Source organism: Salvelinus namaycush, chromosome 4, assembly GCF_016432855.1.
Source record: "Salvelinus namaycush isolate Seneca chromosome 4, SaNama_1.0, whole genome shotgun sequence".
Lineage (NCBI taxonomy): Eukaryota > Metazoa > Chordata > Actinopteri > Salmoniformes > Salmonidae > Salvelinus > Salvelinus namaycush.
Window position 1 is genome coordinate 58,538,584 of NC_052310.1, and position 21,592 is coordinate 58,560,175.

The window sequence follows — 21,592 nt, forward strand, 5'->3', positions numbered from 1 at the left end:
TTGTAAGCTTCACCAAATTTGAAACTCACAAGTTGCCTATGGTCTTTATTATAACACCCATTAACAAAATGTTCACGTGCACACAGGAGGTCCCGTGAAAGAAATGGGTCCTCCTATAGAAATCAAATGCCCCTCCAACTGAGGGATGCCATCCTTGGTGTGTGTGTGTGTGTGTGTGTGTGTGTGTGTGTGTGTGTGTGTGTGTGTGTGTGTCTGTGATTACCTGTCTGTGATTACCTGTGTGTGTTTTACCTGTGTGTGTTTTACCTGTGTGCATTGCAGATGTGTGTTGCTGATCAAATCATACTATGACTATACGGAAGTTTACATACACTTAGGTTGGAGTCATTAAAACCCGTTTTTCAACCACTCCACAAATTTCTTGTTAACAAACCATAGTTTTGGCAAGTCGGTTAGGACATCAACTTTGTGCATGACACAAGTAATTTTTCCAACAATTTTTCCAGACAAATTATTTCACTTATAATTCACTGTATCACAATTCCAGTGGGTAAGAAATGTACATACACTAACTTGACTTTAAAGTCATTTAAACAGCTTGGAAAATTCCAGAAAATGTAATGGCTTTAGAAGCTTCTGATAGGCTAATTGACATAATGAGTCAATTGGAGGTGTACCTGTGGATGTATTTCAAGGCCTACCTTCAAACTCAGTGCCTCTTTGCTTGACATCATGGGGAAATCAAAAGAAATCAGCCAAGAATTGTAGACCTCCACAAGTCTGGTTCATCCTTGGGAGCAATTTCCAAATGCCTGAAGGTACCACGTTCATCTGTACAAACAATAGTACGCAAGTATAAACACCATGGGACCACGCAGCCATCATACCGCTCAGGAAGGAGATGATGTTCTGTCTCCTAGAGATGAACGTACTTTGGTGTGAAAAGTGCAAATCAATTCCAGAACAACAGCAAAGGACCTTGTGAAGATGCTCGAGGAAACAGGTAGAAAATGATCTATATCCACAGTAAAACGAGTCCTATATCGACATAACCTGAAAGGCCGCTCAGCAAGGAAGAAGCCACTGCTCCAAAACCGCCATAAAAAAGCCAAACTACGGTTTGCAATTGCACATGGGGAAAAATATCGTACTTTTTGGAGAAATGTCCTCTGGTCTGATTAAACAAAAATAGAACTGTTTGACCATAATGACCATCGTTATGTTCGGAGGAAAAAGGGGGAGGCTTGCAAGCCAAAGAACACCATCCCAACCGTGAAGCACGGGGGTGGCAGCATCATGTTGTGGGGGTGCTTTGCTGCAGGAGAGACTGGTGCACTTCACAAAAGAGATGGCATCATGAAAATTATGTGGATATATTGAAGCAACATCTCAAGACATCAGTCAGGAAGTTAAAGCTTGGTTGCAAATGGGTCTTCCAAATGGACAATGACCCCAAGCATACTTCCAAAGTTGTGGCAAAATGGCTTAAGGACAACAAAGTCAAGGTATTGGAGTGGCCATCACAAAGCCTTGACCTCAATCATATAGAAAATTTGTGGGCAGAACTGAAAAAGTGTGTGTGAGCAAAGAGGCTTACAACCCTGACTCAGTTACACCAGCTCAGGAGGAGGAATGGGCCAAAATTCACCCAATTTATTGTGGGAAGCTTGTAGAAGGCTACCGGAAACGTTTGACCCAAGTTAAACAATGTAAAGGCAATGCTACCAAATACTAATTGAGTGTATGTAAACTTCTGATCCACTGGGAATGTGATGAAAGAAATTAAAGCTGAAATAAATCATTCTCTCTACTATTATTCTGACATTTTACATAATTAAAATAAAGTGGTGATCCTAACTGACCTTAGACAGGGAATTTTTACTAGGATTAAATGTCAGGAATTGTGAAAAACTGAGTTTAAATGTATTTGGCTAAGGTGTATGTGTGTAACTCTGTGTAACTCATTGAAATGGCTTTCTAGTATACCCCTCTGGTTGCCAGGTCTGTTTTAGCCAACTGTTTTGCTCTCTGTCTTGTCTGCCACACGGTGGTGCTATTGCTCCAAGTGACAAAAGCTTTTTCCTCAACATTCATAAAACATCCTTATTTACATTTACGATTCATACATTTCGGTAACTAAAGTGGTTGTAAAATCTCACCATGGACTGAGAAAAACAGCAATGGGAGGTTGTGTCTGTGTGTGATTACCTGTGTGTGTTTGAGAAGCTGTGTACCAGCAAATGCATTTGTATGTGTGAGTGTGTACCAACTAAGCTGTCACTTTCACAATTCTCGTGCCCTGGTATTGCTACACATCTCCTCTGGGCACAGCTTCTGTATATTATCTGCATTTCCTCACCCCCTAACATCCTATCATCAGAAAGCAGAAGAGTTAGAAGTAGTGTTGCAGCCTCACGTGATGATGAGCCTTGCTTGAGACATGGAACATCCACTTTTGCTGTCAGACCGGAATCTAGCTTTGATTCACTCACTCACTCGCATGCACACACACACACCTTATTATCATGACGGTTAATTGCCTGTGCTGATAGAGTTGGTGCTTACAAATGGACTATGATCACTGACTACTGAGCAGCCATCTTGTTTTGGGGTCATTTCATAGCGAGAGGAGAGCAGAAAGATGACTAAACCACCAGTTCTGGGCACACACTGCACATTCTCTGCATAGTTTCCCAGTTGAGTCGATCACCACAGCCATTAAAGTACATTTGTCCGCCCTGCTCTCTCTCTCTCTTTCTCACAAACACACACGCACCCACAAACAAAGACATACATACACACACCCTGCACATCAGCTACACCAACAGGACATCCAGATAGTCAAGCCACTATATTGCATTGTTATACAGCAGCACTTTTTTACAAACGTGTGTGTATGTGCTTTTGTGCGTTTTTAAAAGGGGGAAAGATAAGTTCTGCAGGGTTAAAAGGTTATTTGTCTGGATTGGGTTGACTCAGCCCTGTTGGGGTTTCCATGGTGACAGTGACACATATTTGTACTTCTGAACTGTCTGTCATACTATGTCTTGTGTGTCACTTCCAGAGGTGTCCCCATACATTCAACTGTTGTCATAGATGTACGTCAACATATTCTGTTTTAAAGGTCAACTGTCGGCCGTGAAATCCTAACTCTGGTGACCAACAGCCGCAGTGTCGAAAGCCTGATGTAAATCCTGACCTCTATCTCTATCAGGTCAGGGGTCAGGGACAGCGCACAGTGGGGTCAAAAGAAAACCACTACTGTTCTGACCTTTCAGAGGGTCTCTCTCTCTCGTTCAATTCAAATGTGCTTTATTGGCATGGGAAACATACTGTATGTATACATTGCCAAAGCAAATTAAATAAACAATAAACGAAAGTGAGAAGAAACAAAAACAACATCAACAAAAAACGTTTAGAAATTAACAGTAAACAAGGTTTCAAAAAGATAAAGACATTTCAAATGTTTTATACTGAAAAATAGAAACTCAACACGTAAAGTGTTGGTCCCATGTTTCATGAGCTGAAATAAAAGAACACAGAAATGTTCCATGCACACAAAAGGCTTATTTCTCTCAAATTTAGTGGACAAATTGGTTTACATCCCTGTTAGTGAGCATTTGTCCTTTACCAATATAATCCTTCCACCTGACAGGTGTGGCATATCAAGAAGCTGATTAAATAGCATGGTCATTAGACAGGTGCACCTTGTGCTGAGGACAATAAAAGGCCACTCTAAAATGTTAATTTCTCTACCATAAGCCTCTTCCAATGTAATGTTTGAGAATTTGGCAGTACGTCCAACCAGCCTCACAACCGCAGACCACTTGTAACCAGACCAGCCCAGGAACTCCACATCCGGCTTCTTCACCTGCGGGATCGTCTGAGACCAGTCACCCTGAAAGCTGATGAAACAGTGAGTTTGCAAATCAATTTTATTTGCACAAACTGTAAGAAACTGTCTCAGGGAAGCTCCTCTGCATGCTCATCATCTTCACCAGGGTCTTGACCTGACTGCAGTTCGGCGTCATAACTGACTTCAGTGGGCAAATGCCACTGGCACGCTGGAGAAGTGTTCTCTTCACAGATGAATCCCAGTTTCAACTATACCGGGCAGATGGCAGACAGTGTGTGGCGTTGTATGGGCTAGCCGTTTGCTGATGTCAACATTGTGAACAGAGTGCCCCATGGGGGTGGTGGGGTTATGTTATGGGCAGGTAAAAGCTATGGACCATGAAACAATTGCATTTTATCGATGGAAATTTTGAATGCACAGATACCCTGACGAGATCCTGAAGCACATTGTCGTGCCATTCATCCGCCACCATCACCTCATGTTTCAGCATGATAATGTACGGCCCCATTTCGCAATGATCTGTACACAATTCCTGTAAGCTGAAAATGTCCCAGTTCTTCCATGGCCTGCATACTTCACCAGACATGTCACCCATTGAACATGTTTGGAATGCCCTTGATCGACGTGTACGACAGCGTGTTCCAGTTTCCGCCAATATCCAGGAACTTCGCACAGCCATTGAAGAGGAGTGGGAGAACATTCCACAGGCCACAATCAACAGCCTGATCAGCTCTATGCGAAGGAGATGTGTCACAACGCATTAGGCAAATGGTGGTCACACTAGATACTGACTGGTTCTCTGATCAACAACCCTACCTTTTTCTTAAGGTATCTGTGACCAACAGATGCATATCTGTATTCCATAGATTAGGGCCTAATGAATTTATTTCAATTGACGGATTTCCTTATATGAACTGTAACTCATATAAAATCTTTGAAATTGTTGCATGTTGTGTTTATATTTTTGTTCAGTGTATTTATCAGCTATGTACAGTGTTTTACCAATGTGCAAATAGTTATAGTACGAATAGTGGGGGAAGATACATTGCGTGAATCAGGCCTTCATGATTAACTTGAGATTTTGCGTCACTGGTCTACACACAATACACCATAATGTCAGTGGAATTGTGTTTTTAGAAATGTTTACAAATTAATAAAAAATGAAAAGCTTAAATGTTTTGAGTCAATAAGTTGTTATGGCAATCCTAAATAAATTCAGGAGTAAAACTTTGCTTTACAAGTCACATAATAAGATGCATGGACTCACTCTGTGTGCAACATACAATTATCTGTAAGGTCCCTCAGTCGAGCAGTGAATTTCAAACACAGATTCAACAACAAAGACCAGGGAGGTTTTCCAATGCCTCACAATGACAGGCACCTATTGATAGATGGATAAAAAATAAAAAAAACAGACATTGAATATCCCTTTGAGCATGGTGAAGTTATTAATTACACTTTGGATGGTGTATGAATACATCCAGTCACTACAAAGATACAGGCCTCTTTCCGAACTGAGTTGCTGGAGAGGAAGGGAACCGCTCGGGATTTTACCATGAGGCTAATGGTAACTTTTAAACAGTTACAGAGTTTAATGGCTGTGATAGGAGAAAACTGAGGATGGATCAACAACATTGCAGGTGATCCACAATACTAACCTAAATTACAGATTGAAAAGAAGGAAGCCTGTACAGAATACAAATATTCCAAAACATGCATCCCGGTTTGCAATAAGGCACTAAAAAACTGCAAATATGTGGCAAAGAAATTAACTTTATGTCCTGAAAAAAAAAGTGTTATGTTTGGGGCAAAATCAACAACACATCACTGAGTACCACTCTTCATATTTTCAAGCATGGTGGTGGCTGCATCATGTTATGGATATGCTTGTCATCGGCAAGGACTAGGGAGTTTTTTAGGTTAAAAAGAAACGGAATAGAGCTAAGTACAAGCACACTCCTAGAGGAAATCCTGGTTCGGTCTGCTTTCTAACAGACACTGGGAGACAAATTCACCTTTCAGCAGGACACTAACCTAAAACACAAGGCCAAATATACACTGGAGTTGCTTACCAAGATGACATTGAATGTTCCTGACTGGCCTAGTTACAGTTTGACAAAAATTGGCTTGAAAATATATGGCAATACTTGAAAATGGCTGCCTAGCAATGAGCAACAACTAACTCGACAGAGCTTGAAGAATTTAAAACAGAATCATGTGCAAATATTGTACAATCCAGGTGTCCAAAGCTCTTAGATGTACCCAGAAAGACATGTATTGACTCAGGGGTGAGAATACTTCTGTAAATTAGATATTTATGTATTTCATTTTCAATAAATTTGCTAAAATGTCTAACACACATTATGGGGTGTTGTGGGTTGATGGGTGAGATAACAAAAATGTAATCAAACTGTGGAATAAGTCAAGGGGTATGAATATGTTCACTGTAAATAAACAGATAAATATTGGTGGTATTTACAATGTTCTCACTCTCTCTGAATATGCTGATAACGTCAGCAGCAGCTACAGACGGAGAAGAGGGATGCGATTCAGAAGAGAGGAGAATATGAGGAGAGGAAAACTTTGAACGTATGGCTTCAGCGCCTACCGCAGGACGAATCGTTGCCGAGGGGGGAGGAGTCCAACATGCAGCAGCCTTATAACCCAGCTGATCCCGAACTGAAGAGCAACAGACTCCAGTGAACGGTCGCACTGTTGGACAGTGCAGCAGCGGTTCCTTCACGACGTTCTAAAGGTGGATTTTCGTTTCCTCCTGCTCAGAACTGCTCAACTGCGTGTGGGGACCCAGGACCTGCGGTCTTCTTCGGTTATTCTTGTCATTGGTATCGGAGCAACACACTCATTGTAGCTGTACTCACACACAGATAGCCTACGCACACAGACAGCGCTCAGCGGATTTCAATCTCAATAGGGCCACTTTTTTTCCGCATTTCAAAGGAAGGTGAACAACGCGGGAGAAAATGGCGTTGTCAATTAACGGCGTCCTCTGTACGCTGACGGTACTGATTTTGTGGCGGGCAGAGGAGCTAGTGGAAGCTTGCAGCTGTGCACCCGTGCACCCGCAACAGGCTTTCTGTAACGCGGACGTAGGTAAGTGATTGACAGGCTACGCCCTCACGTGTACCTTCTGTTGTTACGTCATTACTATAGCCTCTGTCAAGAGGTCTGGTCCTTTAAGGTAGCAGTGTACTTGCCAGTTCTGTCTGTTTTCCTAAAGTCGCTACTGGTGGCAGATTTGGTCACTTCTTCAGGGTCTTACTCATTGTTAGAAAAAGTTTGTTCCAATTCGGATGTTGGGTACTATATTTATTGAATATGTTAAATACTTTAAATTAAAATGGCCAATTTGGGTGCAATCAATCAGCTTAATTTCTCATCAAATTATATTAAAACAAGCATTCCGGAAACATTATTTTGTGTTAACAAATTTCATAACAATCTGAGATGGTTGGTGTCATGGTTTGCTGAAATGACATGGAACCACCCTTCTTTTCCACACTGGCTGTTTCCTGTTGACTGATGAGAATTGATTGACCAATTTCCAACCTCAAATGTAAGCAGATGATTAGTAACTTTGCTTGAGAGATCTGAAGGCTTGCGTTGTTTCCACCTGAGAATTCTGCAGACGTGTAGGACAGGGTCTGATAGTAATGCAGAGGTGACACATGCATACCATTTATTTCCCTTAGACTTTTTTTTTGCATATGGTGGCAAAAAGCGTGGCAGGGTCATGGGAACATGCCCCCCGGAATGTGTTTTTTATTTATTTATTTATTTTTTATTTATTTATTTTTTGTAGGACTGTGAGAAGTGAATTTCTGGTGCTTTTTACTCCAGTGAATGAAAATTAATGATGCCAACACCAACTCTATAATCCTGGCCCAAAAATGAGCCCAATATTGGCAAAAAATGATTAAGGCTCTTTTACCATAGCCTGTACATGGCACCATACAATATTATCAGGCAGGTGTGCTATTTAGAAATAAGCAAGGTTTTTTTCTGGCTCAATAGGGGCTACTTTCCTACAATTCTACACATTTTGCCATGGCTAATTCTGTTATGCTCAAACAAAATCAATTGGTTTCATTGCTTGATCTTTTTCTGTGGTGATTTCAATTTATCAAAGATAAAATGATATATGAAATATATATTTCTATCTTTTCTACAAACTTTGTCTGGTTATACTCTTAAGTGTACACAGTGTTTTTCCATCACAAAGTTAAACAATTTTTTGTGTTTTATTTATATATTAGTACCACGCAAGTTTGGACGACCTACTCATTCAAGGATTTTTCTTTATTTTTTTACTATCATTCTACAATGTGGAAAATAGTGAGTACATGAAAACTATGAAATAACACATATGGAATCATGTAGTAACCAAAAAGGGTTAAACAAATCAAAATCTATTTGAGATTCTTCAAACTTTGGCTTGATAACAGCTTTGCACCCTTGGCATTCTCTCAACCAGCTTCATGAGGTAGTCACCTAGAATGCATTTCAATTAACAGGTGTGCCTTATTTGATTTGTGTAATTTCTTTCCTTAATGCATTTGAGCCAATCAGTTTTGTTGTGACAAGGTAGGGGTGGCATACAGAATATAGCCTTATTTGGTAGAAGACTGTCCATATTATGGCAAGAACAGTTCAAATAAGCAAAGAGAAATGACAGTCCATCATTGCTTTAAGACATGAAGGTCAGTCTGGAAGAAACTCTGAAAATTTCTTCAAGGGCAATTGCAAAAACCACCAAGCCCTATGACGAAACTGGCTCTCATGAGGACCGCAACAGGCAAGGATGACCCAGAGTTACCTCTGCTGCAGAGAAGTTCATTAGAGTTACCAGCCTCAAGTTGCAGCCCAAATAAATGCTTCACAGAGTTCAAGTAAATGACACATGTCAACATTAACAGTTCAGAAGAGACTGCGTGAATCAGGCCTTCATGGTGAAATTGCTGCAATGGAACCCCTACTAAAGGACACAAATAAGAAGACTTGCTTGTGCCAAGAAAAACGAGCAATGGACATTAGACCGGTGGAACTCTGTCCTTTGGTCTGATGAGTCCAAATTTGAGATTTTTGGTTCCAACTGCCGTGTCTTTGAGACGCAGAGTAGGTGAACGGATGATCTCATGTGTGGTTCCCACCATGAAGGAGGTGTGATGGTTTGCGCTTAGTAGGACTATCATTTGTTTTTCAACAGGCAATGACCCAACACACCTCCAGGTTGTGTAAGGGCTATTTGACCAAGGAGAGTGATGGAGTACTGCATCAGATGACCTGGCCTCCACAATCACCTGACCTCAACCCAATTGAGATCGTTTGGGATGAGTTGGACTGCAGAGTGAAGGAAAAGCAGCCAACAAGTGCTCAGCATATGCGGGAACTCCTTCAAGACTGTTGTAAAAGCATTCCAGGAGAAGCTGGTTGAGAGTGCCAAAAGTGCAAAGCTGTCATCAAGGCAAAGGGTGGCTACTCTGAAGAAAAGCAAATATATTTTGATTTGTTTGAAGCGAGTTTTATTACTACATGATTCCATATGTGTAATTTCATAGTTTTGATGTAGAAAATAGTAAAATTTAAAGAACTCCTTGAATGAGTAGGTGTGTCAACTTTTGACTGTGTGCACACACCTCAAGCCCTGCTAGAGCTGCCACGGTCAACTGTAAGTGCTGTTATTGTGAAGTGGAAACGTCTATGAGCAACAACGGCTCAGCCGCGACGTGGTAGGCCACACAAGCTCACAGAACGGGACTGCCGAGTGCTGAAGCGCGTAAAAGTGTCTGTCCTCAGTTGTCACACTCACTACCGAGTTCCAAACTGCCTCTGGAAGCAATGTCAGCACAAGAACTGTTCGTCGGGAGCTTCATGAAATTTCCATCCGTTTCCATGGCCTAGCAGCTGCACACAAGCCTAAGATCACCATACGCAATGCCAAGCGTCGGCTGGAGTGGCGTAAAGCTCGCCGCCATTGGACTGGAGCATTGACGGCGAACACTTAATGCTACAGCATACAATGACATTCTAGACGATTCTGTGCTTCCAACTTTGTGGCAACAGTTTGGGGAAGGCCTTTTCCTGTTTCAGCATGACAATGCACCCGTGCGCAAAGCGAGGTCCATACAAATGGTTTGTCGATCGGTGTGGAAGAACTTGACTTGCTTGCACAGAGCCATGACCTCAACCTCATTGAACACCTGAATTGAAACGCCATATCGCCCAACATCAGTGCCTGACTTCACTAATGCTCTTGTGGCCGAATGGAAGCCAGTCCCTGCAGCAATGTTCCAACATCTAGTGGAAAGCCTTCCCAGAAGAGTGGAGGTTGTAATAGCATCAAAGGGGGGGACAAACTCTATTAATGCCCATGATTTTGGAATAAGATGTTTGATGAGCAGGTGTCCACTTCTTTTTTCTTTTTTTTTTTGCAGTGGCGGTGTGCTGCTGCTAAATTTAATACAGGGGAAACGCTGCACACAGTCCCCTATGAGTTTACAGTGCTTCAGCGTCTGCTGTGGGGCTAGGAGTATCGCCTGGTTTGTGGACGTGGCACAGCCGGATGAGAGGAAGACATAAAGAGTGAGCGAGCAAGGGAGACTAAGATGGACTTAACAGGGTAGTATAAATTCTGCTTTAGAATCCCTCTCAGAACTCCACTCACACCAGTCCTCTCTCGCTCTTTCTCTCTTTCTATCCTCCTTTCTTCTTTCCCTCCTTCCTCTGAGGGGTGTAGCTGCGAGGAATGACAGGAATGTTCCTGGGGTTTTCCCGCTTCGCACCAAACTAATGCAGTGGGACAGCAACAGACCGACACACAAACCACTTCAAAGAGATTCTGCTGGGGAAAAACTGGTTGAATCAACGTTGTTTCCACATCACTTCAGCAACAAAAATCAATATAACGTTGAATCAACGTGAAAAAGATTGGAGTTTCAAAAAGTCATCAACATAAGGGAATTGTGTATTTTTGGGATATGGTGACATTTGTTGTTGAATTCAAGTTAGTTGACAACTTAACCAAATGTACACTAATCAAAAATATGAAGTCAACATGCAACAATGTCAGATTTTACTGAGTTACAGTTCATATAAATAAATCGGTCAATTTAAATGAATTCATTAGGCTCTAATCTACGGATTTCACATGACTGGGAATACAGATATGCATCTGTTGGTCACAGATACCTTTAAAAGGTAGGTGCGTGGATCAGAAAACAAGTCAGTATCTGGTGTGACCACCATTTGCCTCATGCAGCATGACACATCTCATTCTTGATCAGGCTGTTGATTGTGGAATGTTGTAGCACTTCTCTTCAATGGCTGTGCGAAGTTGATGGATATTGGCGGGAACTGGAACACACTGTTGTACACGTTGATCCAGAGCATCCCAAACATGCTCAATGGGTGACATGTCTGGCCATGGAAGAACTGGGACATTTTCAGTACCAGGAATTGTGTATAGATCTTTGTGAAATGGGGCTGTGTATTATCATGCTGAAACGTGAGATGATGGCAGCGGATGAATGGCAAACCAATGGGCCTCAGGATCTCGTCACGATATCTCTGTGCGTTCAAATTGCCATTGACTGAAATGCAATTGTGTTCATTGTCTGTAGCTTATACCTGTCCCTTACCATAACCCCACCGCCACCATGGGGCATTCTGTTCACAACGTTGACATCAGCTAACCGCTCGCCCATATGATGCCATACACGTTGTATGGCTGATGCAGGTAGTCTAGCGGTTAAGCGCGTTGGGCCAGTAACCGAAAGGTCGCTGTTTCGAGTCCCTGAGCCAACTAGGTAAAAAATCTGCACTTAATCATAATTGCTCCTGTAAGTTGCTCTGGATAAGAGTGTCTACTAAATGTACATTTGAACTGTGATTCATCCATGAGGAGCACACGTCTCCAGCGTGCCAATGGACATCGAAGGTGAGCACTTGCCAAATGAAGTCACTTACGACACCGAATTGCATTCAGGTCAAGACCCTGGTTAGGACGACAAGCAAGCAGATGAGCTTCCCTGAGACAATTTCTGACAGTTTGTGCAGAAATTCTTCAGTTGTGTAAACCCACAGTTTCATCAGCCGTCTGGGTGACTGGGCTCAGATGATCCCGCAGGTGAAGAAGCTGGATGTGGAGGTCCTGGGCTGGCGTGGTTACAATTGGTCTGCGGTTGTGAGGCCAGTTGGACGTACTGCTAAATTCTCTAAAACGACGTTGGAGGTGGCTTATGGTAGATTCAATTCTCTGGCAAACACTGTGGTGGACATTCCTGCAGTCAGCATGTCAATTGCACAATCTCTCAACTTGTGGTTTTGTGTTGTGATAAAACTGCACATTTTTATAGTGACCTTTTATTGTTCCCAGCACAAGGTGCACCTGTGTAATGATCGTGCTGTTTAATCAGCTTCTTGATATGCCACACCTGTCAGGTGGATGACTTATCTTGGTAAAGGAGAAATGCTCACTAACACGGATGTCATTTTATTGGTCACATGTGTAACCGATGTGAAATGGCGATCTAGTTAGCGGTGGTGCGCGCTAATAGCCTTTCAATCGGTGACGTCACTTGCTCTGAGACCTTGAAGTAGTGGTTCCCCTTGCTCTGCAAGGACCACGGCTTTTGTGGAGCGATGGGTAACGATGCTTCGTGGGTGACTGTGCAGAGGGTCCCTGGTTCGCGTCGGGGCGAGGGGGCGGACTAAAGTTATACTGTTACACGTGTTTAGCAGATGATATTGTGGCTGTAGCGAAATGCTGGTTTTCTAGCTCCAACAGTGCATGAATACAATTTGTTCTTAACTGACTTGCCTAGTTAAATGAAATAAACACACACACCATTGACTTAGAGGTTAGAGTATCCCACCCTGACTTTCAAGTGTTCGCTCCTCTTCAGAATCCCTCTGTCCTGGTCATTTTGAGCATACATGCATACATACCTTAGTGTAGCAGTCCCACCAAGCTCATCAAAATGAGTTAGACTGCAGAGCGAGGCCAAGAATATGCTTAAGCTATGCTCCCCTCCATATTCAGAGGAAATAAGAGGGAGAGGATGGTGTACTACGCCAGTTGACAACACTGAGTCTGTATCCTCTGCAGCCCACACACACAGAGTAGTGACACTAACAGCTAAGTGATTAACACTTGTCCCTGGTGTCACACACACGTCCCTGCTCCCATGTCTAGCTTGTAGGCAGATTTTATTTATTACGTTTATTTGGACAGGGACAATGTACAACAAAAGCATCACTCTGAAGTGAACTCACTGGGCACATGGCTATTCTACGTTGGTTCAATGTAAATTAATTGAAATGACATGGAAACAATGTTGAATCAACCAGTGGGAAGTGATGCATTGCACCAGATTTCTTACAGCTAATGTTACATCTTTATTCCCTGGGAAAGACCGGGGACTTCACAGCCTGCTCCAGCAGGGGCTGGGAAGGGGGAGGCCATGTCACCTCCTAGAGCCACTGCTCTGATGGGGAGAGTGGTGTGGTGGAGGGAGGGTTGGGGGAACTCAGGATGGTTTTCATGGAAAGGCATTGCTTAGTGCTGGTGATGTATAAGTAATTCTGCATAGCTATGGTCTTTGTGTTTTAACCTCTTAGCTTTCTCTGCTACCCTAGAGTTTCTGCTGCACTCTCAACATGGGGTGCTCATATGACCTAGTTAAAAAAAAATAGCAAGAGGGGAAATGGTGCCTATTTAGGAAAACATCATTCCTGCAAAAGTCGTTAAATAGGCAGCAGTCCTGAATCACTTTTACATTTTAGCAGAAGCTCTTTTCCAGCGTGACTTACAGGAGGGTTGAGTGCTTTGCTCAAGGGCACATCGACAGATTCTTCACCTAGTCAGCTCTGGGATTTGAACCCGCGTCCTTTCGGTTACTAGCCCAATGCTCTTAACTGCTATGCTACCTGCTGCCCCTACACTTTTTCCCTGGGCTGAGCATTCTCTCTAGGGCTGGGAATTGATAGGGACCTCATGATACGATATCACGATACTTAGGTGCCGATACAATATATATTGCTATTCTCACGATTCTATATGTATTGCGACTCAATAATGTGACTGTATTGCGATTCCATAGTCCAAACAAATTGCTCACTGTATGTCTGCTGCAGAGGGACAAGAAAGCCACGAGAATGAGTTTGGATCAGTCATGGAAATACATAAAAAATACTGCAGCCAACTAGTGCAAAAATAATATTGCGACATTGTCAAAACGATATCTTGTCGCATAATATCCCGATATGTAACAATATCCCCCAAAATGTATCACTAGTTCTCTCTAGCCTGTTGTATACCCAGGGTCCTTAGTGCTCATTAGCCTCTGGGCCTGAATGAGGTCAGGAAACGAGAGGGGGGAAAAACTCCACGGAATGCAGGAGAGGGAGCCAGCCAGGTACACTGCTGGCGTGTGTGTTTTGCATCAGCCTCAGTTAGTGCCATGTGTATGAACTTGAAGTGGTTATATGTGCAGAAAAGCATGCGAAAGAGATCGGGGGGAGCAGTGAACTCCTCTGTATTTGTCTGTTCCATGCCATAAAGAGAACCCAAGGGTGTAGAGCAATGGCAGTCACCCCTGTGGAGTGTGTGTGTGTTTCTCTCTGGTGAATTTACGTTATTATTATTGCGTATTGCTCATATTTTCTCTTCCCATAGCTGAAGCATGATGTAGTCAGAGGTCTTTAACACACACACAGGAACTACAGCTCGTTCATACTTTCTGTCCTCTGAAGAAAGGATAGTGTCACTACATTGTGTTCTGATTTCTTTCTCTCGCTATTGCCGTCCCTGTCTCTCTCGCTATCTGTCGCGCGCACACTCTCTCTCCCTTGATAATGTGCCTCAATCACTCCCTTGTTTATCAGTGAAAGCACACATCCCTCCCTGCCAATATGTGCTAACGAATCATGATGTGATGTGGAATGGTACTGGCAGCTAGTTCACAACCTGAAACAGTCAAAACAAAGTTGTTTTGACTCGCTGTATTGTGGGTTGTGTTGGGGTTTATTGATGTAGGAACGACAAGCTGCCGTAGAGGCTGTTTAGGCTGCCTGGGCTCCATCTGCAGGTGGTTAAAGAGCTGTACTGTTGAGGGAAGTATTCAAACAGAAGATTGCTTGTTTTGTGTGTGTATTCCTGATGTCCTCTGACCCCATCTCTGTCTCCCTGCAGTGATCCGAGCGAAGGTGGTGGGGGAGATGGAGGTGGATACTGGGAATGATATCTATGGGAACCCCATCAAGAGGATCCAGTATGAGGTCAAGCAGATCAAGGTGAGAATACATCCATGAACTTGAACCCCCCCCTGACCTGGGGTTGTTAGATATAAGACCTGTGTTCATCTAACCCCTTACCTGTTATTGTGTTGTAGATGTTTAAGGGTCCTGACCAGGACATTGAGGCGATCTTCACTTCACCGGTCTCTGCTGTGTGTGGCGTTACCTTGGATACTAGCGGCAAGAAGGAGTACCTAATATCCGGTAAGGCTAGTCATCTGACCTGACCAGACACTGATGACCTGGCGTAATAATCTCCCTCCGCTGTGTGCTAGAAGTAGTCTGATCCCAGAGCTGTTTGTGTTCTCGTGCCTACTCCTACGGTTATTGGTATTACAATGACCATAGGAGTTGGCAAGACGGCACAAATAGCTCTGGGATGAGGCTATGCTAGATGGTGCTGAGTGAGCACAACTGGAGTAGACCTAAAGAGGGACACAGAGGGGCATTAGATCATGCACGCTCTGGTTTCCCTACACACACACTCAGCTTAATTACAGGGAACACCAGAACAGGAACTACTGAGGCTAGCGTTTCCTTCTTCTGGATTCTTTAGGACTCCGGACGGACCTCGGTATGGTGAAAACCAGTTTCTGTCCGACAAGCATTTCAACAACTCACCCCTCTCGTCCCTCACCATCTCTTCTCCATTTTCTTATCGCTGTCTGCCCTGATCTAAAGAGGGGGGAGGCGAGTGAAAGAAAAGCTACTGTCTGATTTCAGTGACTCAGTTATCACGTTTCAGAACCACATCTGTTGTTGCTGTTTTAGAGAACCTTTCTTTCTCGCGCCCCCTCTCCTTACCCCACCCCCTCTTCCCCCCCCCCCCCCCCCCCCCCCACCCACCTCGCTCTCACCCTCCTTCTCTTTCTCCCTCTGTTGCCCCCTGTAGGCAAGGTGGAGGCAGGTGGGAAGATGCATGTGACCCTGTGTGACTACATCACGCCCTGGGAGTCCATGAGCCCCACTCAGATGAAGAGTCTGACTCAGCGCTATCAGATGGGCTGTGACTGCAAGGTAGGGAGAGAGGTGGTGGGAAGCAAGGAGTAGATGGATTGGGAAACCAATTTTAAAGGCCCAGTGCAGTCAATTCTGTTTTCCCTGTGTTTTCTATCATAGTTTCATCAGCTGTTTTTTTTTTTTTTCTATCAGTTATTTCCTGATTTTGTATTTTCAACTATCTACAGAGGGCCTTCTAATCAGCAGGTTTGCTTGGGCGGGAGTTTCGGCTTTACAGTGCAAATTGGTTAATAGACCAATAACAAACCTCTCTGCCAATAATAACAGCTAGTTTTTAGTTTTCCCCTCCCTACTCTGACTTGGCAAAATTTAGCAAGTTTTTTTGCTAAAAAAGCTACAGTGGCACGAATAAGTATGTGAACCCTTCGGAAATACCTGGATTTCTGCATAAATCTGATCTGATCTTCATCTAGGTCACAACAATAGACAAACAGTCTGCTTAAACTAATAACACAAACAATTACACGTTTTCATGTCTTTATTGAACACCATGTAAACATTCACAGTGCAGGGTGGGAAAAGTATGAACGCTTGGATTTAATAACTGGTTGACCCTCCTTTGGCAGCAATAACCTCAACCAAATATTTTCTGTAGTTGCGGATCAGACCTGCACAACAGTCAGGAGGAATTTTGGACCATTCCTCTTTACGAAACTGTTTCAGTTCAGCAATATTCTTGGGATGTCTGGTGTGAACCACTCTTGAGGTCATGCCACAGCATCTCAATCGGGTTGAGGTCAGGACTGACTGGGCCACCCCAGAAGGTGTATTTTCTTCCGTTGAAGCCATTCTGTTGATTTACTTCTGTTTTGGGTCATTGTCCTATTGCATCACCCAACTTCTGTTGAGCTTCAATTGGTGGACAGATGGCCTAACGTTCTCCTGCAAAATGTCTTGATAAACTTGGGAATACATTTTTCTGTCTGATCGAAATCTGTTCTGAGGCAGCAAAGTAGCCCCAGACCATGATGCTCCCATCCACCATACTTTACAGTTAGGATGAGGTTTTAATGGTGTGCTGTGCCTTTTTTTTCTCCACACATGGTGTTGTGTGTTCCTTCCAAACAACTCAACTGTTTCATCTGTCCACAGAATATTTTGCCAGTAGCGCTGTGGAACATCCAGGTGCACTTTTGCAAACTTCAGACTTGCAGCAATGTTTTTTTTGGGGGGGGGGGGGGGGCAGCAGAGGCTTCTTCTGTGGTTTCCTCCCATAAACACCATTCTTGTTTAGTGTTTTACGTATCGTAGAGTCGTCAGAGATGTTAGCATCTTCCAGAGATTTCTGTAAGTCTTTAGCTGACACTCTAGGATTCTTCTTAACCTCATTGAGCATTCTGCGCTGTGCTCTTGCAGTCATCTTTACAGGACAGCCACTCCTAGGGAGAGTAGAAACAGTGCTGAACTTACTCCATTTATGGACAATTTGTCTTACCGTGAACTGATCAACATCAAAGCTTTGAGGTACTTTTGTAACCCTTTCCAGCTTTATGCAAGTCAACAGTTCTTAATCTTAGGTCTTCTAAGATCTCTTTTGTTCGAGGCATGGTTCACATCAGGCAATGCTTCTTGTGAATAGCAAACTCATTGTGTTTTTTTTAATTTTTTTTTATATATGGCAAGGCAGCTCTAACCAACATCTTCAATCTCGTCTCATTGATTGGACTCCAGGTTAGCTGACTCCAATTAGATTTTGGAGAAGTCATTAGCCTAGGGGTTCACATACTTTTTCCAACCTACACTGTGAATGTTTAAATTATGTATTCAATATAGACAAATACTATTTGTTTAAGCACACTGTCTATTGTTGTGACTAAGATGAAGATCAGATAAAATTGACTAATTTATGCAGAAATCCTGATAATTCCAAAGGGTTCACATACTTTTTCTTTCCACTGTATTTTTGCCCATTTTTAAATGGAGATCTATTACAGTAAGGTACTTGGTCCTTTTAACCTGTGTATCTGTCTCTGTGTAGATTGTGCGCTGCCCGTCCCTGCCCTGTGCCATCTCTGCTCCAGAGGAGTGTCTGTGGACAGACCTGATGATAGAGAAGCAGGTGCACGGTCGCCAAGCTAACCACTACACCTGTGTCAAGAGGGCCGATGGCTCCTGTTCCTGGTATCGCGGTGTGACTCCGCCCAAGAAGGAGTTCCTGGACATCGAGGACCCCTAATCACTTTCTGGCCCTACCCCCTTCCAGCTGCCCACTGCACAACCTGATTAAAGAAAGTTTTTTAACAACATTTCATGAAATATTAGGGGAGAAAATAAGTTCTGTGTGAAAGGACAACATTAATTTGATACACATATAAAATATAACGAGGCAAAGCTGAATGATTTAAGAGAGCTCGGTTAATAGTTTACTGGTCCAAAAACAACTCCTAGCTACTACCCCTTGTGTTTGCAGATCTAAAGGGACTGGATATATTAATAGTATGGTGATGGCTCCACCTAGCCCCCTAAATGGTATTTGTCAAATTGCTTACACCCATCCGGTTCCTTCAGGACTGCAAATCACAGAGGGTTAGAGGCTAGGGGAAGGCGCTAGACAGGGGCTCAGGATGTTTGTGTAGCTATTTAGTGCCACAAGACCCATATACTGGTCGTGTGGTGGTGATGATGATGTCACATCCCCCTGAGGCTGGCGTCAGGAGGACAGATTATTTTTATTTTTTGGGGGTATGTCAAATGGTAACAGAGCCCAGGTCAAAAGTAGTGCGCTCTCTATCCCTGTCAAACTACCCAGGTTAGAATGACTCCATATCTATTCAATGATGGCTCAACATTACTTATGTTTCCTCATTCTGTTTGATTTCAAAGCCATATTCCAAGATGCCTTTTTTCTTTTTAACTAGTCAAACGCTATTTGTTGCTTCTCATAACCATGCTGTTAGGACCAATCAGATTGATGGTGAGGCGGGACTTCCCAGCTTGTTCTAATAGACATTTGGTAAGAAAGGTGTTTAGTTTTTATAAATGGTTGCATTTCATTTTGTCTGAATAACCAAAGCATCCCAGTCAGAGACAAATATGGGAATAACAACATTTTTAAAAGAACCTTCTAGAATGCATGTCTCACCGGACCAGTCTATGGCATGTGATAGAGATGGATGCCTATGGTACCACATATTACCCCTCTCCCATAACCCTCACCGTTATGCCCCCCCTCCCCTCGATGGCCCTTCTAGACTCAACCCCCTCACCCCTCCTCCCTGTCTCCACCCACTCCCCCTAGATTGCTGTACAGTACCTATGCATATACTTTTGTTTTTTTAAATAATTATTGTTATTTGCATCATTAGAACTAGATTTGCACTTTGAAGAGGAATTCCAGTAAAGACCAAACTGTGATTCTCTATAGTGTTTTTAATATCGTACTGCAGTCAGGCAGACTGTGTATCCCAAATGTTACCCTATTCCTATATAGTGCACTATATGGGCCCTAGTCAAAAGTAGCACTACAAGCCTCCCGGGTGGCGCAGTGGTCTAAGGCACTGCATCGCAGTGCCACCAGAGATTCTGGGTTCGAGCCCAGGCTCTGTTGACCGGGAGGCCCATGGGGTGGCGCACAATTGGCCCGTCGTCCAGGTTAGGGAGGGTTTGGCTGGCAGGGATATCCTTGTCTCATCGCGCATTAGCGACCCCTGTGGCGGGCCGGGCGCAGTGCACGCTGACCAGGTGTACGGTGTTTCCTCCGACACATTGGTGCGGCTGGTTTCCGGGTTGGATGTGCATTGTCAAGAAGCAGTGCAGCTTGGTTGGGTTGTGGTTCGGAGGACGCAGGGCTCTCGACCTTCGCCTCTCCCGAGTCCATACAGGAGTTGCAGCGATGAGACAAGACTGTAACTACTACCAATTGGATACCATGAAATTGGGGAGAAAAAGGGAGAATATATATATATTTTTAGTGGCACTACAAAGGGTGTCTTATGGGACTCAGACAGCTAGGCCACATTCCAGGTCGTCTTAACTGCGTTGCGCAGGTGATCAGATCTCACAATGCCTGGAGAAGTGTAACTTCTCAGGAAACCACATCAACATGAAATGGCATCTTCTGAGGTCAGATGGGCACATACTCCTCAGTAGATTGCTATATTAATTTGGATTTAAAGTATGATGGAATAACAGAAGCATAAATTAAAAGTGGACTTTCCATTTTCAGTACATTTAGTTTTCCAGTGTTAAATCTATTACATTATTTTTTTCCCCCTATCAAGTCTGTCTTTCTCTTTAAAGTGGTGAAAGTCTTCTTGCGCTGGGAGCATGTGAGAGAAAGAATCTCACCAGTGGAGGCTGCTGAGGGGAGGACAGCTCATAATAATGGCTGGAACGGAGTCAATGGAATGACATCAAACACATGGAAACTGTGTTTGATGTATTTGATCTCATGCCGCCCCAGCCATTACCAGGAGCCCATCCTCCCCAATTAAGGTGCCACCAACCTCCTGTGAATCTCACCCCTAGTTGCCTACCTGCAAGGAAGGCACTGGCATAGATCTAAAGAGGATTGGATGTAAGAAACATGGTGCTCATTCTATCTTTCAGGAGGCAATCCCTTGGTAATACCATATTTCTTCTACCTTATCAAATGCTTTCAGATGTACACGTGCTAAGTTGGTAGGGAAGGGTTGATGGGATTTTGTGGGTGTAGAGGTGGAGTGTGAAGACAACCAGACTATGCATGTGTTTAGTGCTTTGTGTAAGTCCCTTGTGGACGTTCAGCCAATGTACAAAAATATACAACAGTATTATCAAATAAAACCAAACCTTTGAAATAATAACTTTCTCTGTGTGTCTCTGTGCTGTTGATAGTTATCAGCCCTTGATTTAGTGTTTCCCATGTTGCACCACTAAAGGGTGCTGACTAAATAGAGATTCTCGCTGTTTTGGGTCTGAAAACAGCCTGCATCCCAAATTGCACGGAGTACTTGAGGCACTTTTTCTGGTGAAAGAACTAAAGAACAGGGAGGGCAATTTAGACTTGAGCATGCTTGTGGTTACATTCAAAAGAATAAAGTATACTGAATTTTTCATGATATTAATAAATGGATTTGGGTGCTGATTGTTATTCTTGCAGTGGTCAATAATGTGGCCTTATGTTGGAAATGCCATTCTAAATGTATCAAAAGGCTTAAATGTTAACATGGATTAAATACATTTCAAGAAATGTTCTGCTTTTTTTCTGCTCAGGGAATTGACATTTTGGTGTGCTGATACCGTTATGTAAATGGTGAAGTGTATGGTGGCTAACATGGAGCTGTCGTGTCTCACTGGACAGATTCTTGCCTGGTTCAAATACTACCTCACATTTATTTTTGTGCATAAAACTCTCCGTTGTACCACAACCGCGAAATGCATCGAGGAATCGCTAGTCATTGCTATTCTCCCTTCCGGGTTGGCTACAAGGACCTCCGCCTCCCTCCCTTTGACAAATCAGAT

General features: G+C 43.3%; 1 protein-coding gene across 1 annotated transcript; it reads left to right on the forward strand.

The window, feature by feature from the left end:
* Positions 1 to 6,517: 6,517 nt before the first annotated feature.
* LOC120045666 (metalloproteinase inhibitor 2-like) lies at positions 6,518 to 19,645 on the forward strand. Its single transcript, XM_038990600.1, has 5 exons — positions 6,518 to 6,928; positions 15,027 to 15,127; positions 15,226 to 15,334; positions 16,023 to 16,147; positions 18,129 to 19,645. The coding sequence occupies exons 1-5, from the start codon at positions 6,799 to 6,801 to the stop codon at positions 18,324 to 18,326; spliced, it is 663 nt and encodes a 220-aa protein (XP_038846528.1). The 5' UTR covers positions 6,518 to 6,798; the 3' UTR covers positions 18,327 to 19,645.
* The last annotated feature ends 1,947 nt before the right edge of the window (positions 19,646 to 21,592 follow it).

Coding starts and splice junctions, on each gene's coding strand:
- LOC120045666 (XM_038990600.1), top strand. CDS start 6,799: ATGGCGTTGTCAATTAACGGCGTCCTCTGTACGCTGACGGTACTGATT. Junction 15,128..15,225: donor ATGAGGTCAAGCAGATCAAG/GTGAGAATACAT, acceptor ATTGTGTTGTAG/ATGTTTAAGGGTCCTGACCA. Junction 16,148..18,128: donor AGATGGGCTGTGACTGCAAG/GTAGGGAGAGAG, acceptor GTCTCTGTGTAG/ATTGTGCGCTGCCCGTCCCT.